Below are 3,753 nucleotides of genomic sequence, written 5' to 3' on the forward strand. Positions count from 1 at the left end.
TACATTCGACTTAAAAATCTCGCAAGAATTTAGATTCATTCAGTTTATCTATCACTGGTGCCCATGGTACAGTGATAGACAAACATGCAGGTTGCATGGTGCCCAGTTCTTCCGCAGATGTTACTCGCGCGTTTTATAGATATTTTCGTGGAAGATTTGCTTATGTTTTGTTTGCAAGGCGAAGGAAAACTTCCAAGCTGTGGGGATGTTTATGATATTTCAATATCAAAGAAGACAAAGAAACAAGGAGCTTCGGCGCTGGCTATGTTTTAATACCGGTTTTGATAAGTGACAGACGACCCCTACCAAGCGATTAAAAATGAATGAACGACACATGTTCGAAATTGCACACAGACGATCCCCACCCAAACAAGAAAAGGGAGTTTAAGCAACGACGACAGCAACACCAGGGACAATGTCGATTAAAATTAAAACTTTATATTCAACCTACGAATCTTGCAAGAATGTAGATTCATTCAGTTTGTCTATCACTGTCAGATCTATTCCAAACTGAATTTGTAAGACAGCGTCAAAACTAAAAAAAAAAAAAAAGAAAGAAAAACCAAAAATTGGCCCTCGTAATTTACGTCCGCTAGAATACTCAGAATGTGGTAATTTCACGATTTTGTTTTGTAGAGAATGGCAAAGAATAAACAAAGAATTAGAACGCACGAACACAGCCATTGTACTCGTTGCCATTGCCGTTGTGGTCTGCTTAAACTCCCTAAAACCGAATGAAAGGCAGAGGAATAAACAGTCAAACCAGCACAAAGGAAACGAAAGCCCAGCCACACGAAAAAACGGCTGAGAATGTAAAACTGAAAACATCTGTGCCGTTAAACCTTTTATGCAAATCAAAACGTATAAAAGGACTTTTCATCACATTTCCCGCCTTTTCGTCTCAGGTAGTTTCGAGAAAGTCGCTTGGGCTGTCCATTCATCGCCAACAGGATTTGCTATTTGACACTTGCACACAGTGATATTCATTCTCTTTATGGAGATTTCCTCCTTTTTGTTTGTTTAATTCATTCGGTTTGGTGAAATGCTCATTGGTAAATTTCTTTAAAGTGCCCCTGAGACGAAAATCAATACTTTTCTTTCGCGCATGTTTCCTCATAGAATATCTATTTATGTTAAGTAGTAACTATATTTGCCAAAAAACACGAACATCAAACCTTCTATCCTCAAAATTTTCGGCTCTAAAAGTCGCCTTAAAGGCGTCCGCCATTACGAAAACTCGTTCCAGATGAGCACGCAATTTTCCAGCGGACTCGTTGGTTGTGACGTCAAAGGCTTCACGTTCATTTGCAATCAATCGGTCGCTGTCTTAGCTGCTTTTGTATCGCTGTTGTTGTCTGTTTTGTGGTGTTTTTGTGAAATGGCTTGTGTCTCCAGAGACGAAATTTCGGATCATTCCTTTGAAAGTACTGAGGAACAGTCTTCCGAAGCCTCCGAGGATAGCTTCCATTCAACAATTGATGACTTTTTGCCGTACGATGAAAACTTGAAGCCGATGGCAAACGAACAAGAAGCAGCCGCTTATGTCGAGCAAGTTGCCCGGGAAGAAGAGGAAGAGGAGATTCTTTGGAGCAGGTTTTCCGGGGAAGAGGGGGTAGAAAGTTGGTCTGTATTACTATTTGTTATATTTTTGACGCTGATAGACGGAAATCTTACTCATGTACCGTTCATTTAATTTTATAGAAGAAAGTGCTTACTCGGTGATTTTATGCAGAAATTAATTTGCTCATAACGCTTGGGCTGCACATGGCTGTATATATTCAAGCGGTATAAACGGATCTTTTTCGAACCATCACTCTAAATTTTTCCTGCCTCTGTTTTAGGTGCAAATGTTCAAATTGTTCGCTAGAGTTTGTGGTGAAGCACGAGGAGTGTAGATGCTGCATGGAAGTGATCAGATGTGTTGAAAGGATGGAGGAGTTAGAGAGGGAAGGCGACTGCATTACTTCGCATCCCGGCTTCTCTGATGTTTGTTTGAATCACTGGGTGCTACACACTGCGGGCAAAGGCCTACACGACCATGTTGGCTCAGGGTGACACTGTTGAGCTCGAGTAAGTTCTGTCTCAAACTAATATTAAAAGTTTATTATCTGTAGCGTCAAACCTTCTTATCTAAAATTCACACTGAAGCTGTTAGTTAATCCAGTACTTCCTACACTATCATCGTAACGATTCATATAGTACAGTGGAATCCCGATTTCTCAAACCTTTGATTGAAACTCCCGATAACCTGAGCCAAAAATCGTTTCACATCCCTCGGTCTTTAATCCCTAATTTCTCGCACAATTATTTTCGTTTTCCTGGCGTAATAGGTTCGAGAAATCGGGATTCCACTGTATATACATGTACTTTGTGCTTGAAGATACTACAGTTGGCATTGTTGTGAAATTCGCTCTGCTGTTGATCAAGTAAACATGCATAAAAAAACATGAATAAACATTCATTAACATATTAAAACCTGCATAAATGGTAATACTTTAACCATATAATATCAAAGTTTGTGTTGATTTATTCCATTTGCATGTTCCCACTTCCAATTCTTGGCTTCTATTTCCACAGATTCCTCCGGTCTGTTGCCTACAGGCAATTCCTTCGACTTGTGTGGGAGTATGTTGGGGCATCAAATCGTGTTCCACTTCCCTGTTGTGTATACAACAGTATTCGAAAAACATTTCCAACTGAAACTGAGGGCTATCAGGGATATGAGGAAGAGGATTAATTTATAAGAAAATTAACTTTTATTAAGATGGGTAAGAAGGTAGATAGGTGGGTGGGTACTTAGGTAGGCAGGCAGGCAGGCAGGCAGGCGGGCAGGCGGGCAGGCGGGCAGGCGGGCAGGCGGGCAGGCGGGCAGGCGGGCAGGCGGGCAGGCGGGCAGGCGGGCAGGCGGGCAGGCGGGCAGGCGGGCGGGCGGGCGGGCGGGCGGGCGGGCGGGCGGGCAGGCGGGCAGGCGGGCAGGCGGGCAGGCGGGCAGGCGGGCAGGCGGGCAGGCGGGCAGGCAGGCAGGCAGGCAGGCAAGGTACAGATAGGTAAATTGGTAGGAAGGTGGGACATTTATTGACTACACCTTATAACTGATTGGGAGTAAAATAATGCACTGTTGCACTTGTACTGCTGGGTTGGCCCTTTTTGTGTCCTCTCCTTGGATTGCCACACTTTCTGCACATAGGGGTCCTCCTTCTGCCAGCAACTGTGGTCTGTTGTGTCAAAGCTTGAAGCTCTGCACCTGTTTAAAAGGAAAGCACACCCCACTAAGGAACTCATCATGTAATGGAGATTCAGTGCATCCATACATGGTAAAATGGAGCAGTTGCAGCAATACATATGGTTAAGATTACTCACTTAAAACATCTTACTGTTGATGTGTGTTTTTTTTTTTTGGAAATTTGGCCAATGAAATGCCTGGTGAACACATCATTCAGACATTAAGGTCAAGTTGCTGCTGAGCACTAAGACCTTTCAATTAGATCATTTGAACAGTTATTTTTAACAAGATAATTTTTTAATACTATTGCATAGTTTTATTATGATGTTATAATTCGGAGGGCCACGGGTTTGTTAGGCCCTTGTTAGCTATTTAGCATCACCCTCGTAAAATAACGATTTCACTTCAAATGTGTTATTCCAACTCAAAGTTTATAACACAGTACGTTCGGGTGATCATGCTTTGGGTGGGAAGAGGGGGATGTTGGAGGTTCTCCTATTTGCATGCTTATTTGCAAAATCAAATTTTCA

At 42.5% G+C, this 3,753-nt stretch overlaps 1 protein-coding gene and 1 pseudogene across 1 annotated transcript in view; one reads left to right on the forward strand and one right to left on the reverse strand.

Annotated features, from left to right (window-relative positions):
* Positions 1–1,009: 1,009 nt before the first annotated feature.
* Positions 1,010–2,074, forward strand: LOC145494232 (uncharacterized; annotated as a pseudogene).
* Positions 2,075–3,086: 1,012 nt separating this feature from the next.
* Positions 3,087–3,753, reverse strand: part of LOC145494234 (E3 ubiquitin-protein ligase UBR5-like) — a 26,631-nt gene continuing 25,964 nt past the window's right edge. The window contains exon 26 of the mRNA XM_081473686.1: positions 3,087–3,244. Coding sequence (XP_081329812.1) covers positions 3,087–3,244 — 158 coding nt within the window. The remainder of the gene's footprint in view (positions 3,245–3,753) is intronic.

The sequence above is a fragment of the Orbicella franksi genome, chromosome 8 (genome assembly GCF_964199315.1).
Source record: "Orbicella franksi chromosome 8, jaOrbFran1.1, whole genome shotgun sequence".
Classification (NCBI taxonomy): Eukaryota; Metazoa; Cnidaria; class Anthozoa; order Scleractinia; family Merulinidae; genus Orbicella; species Orbicella franksi.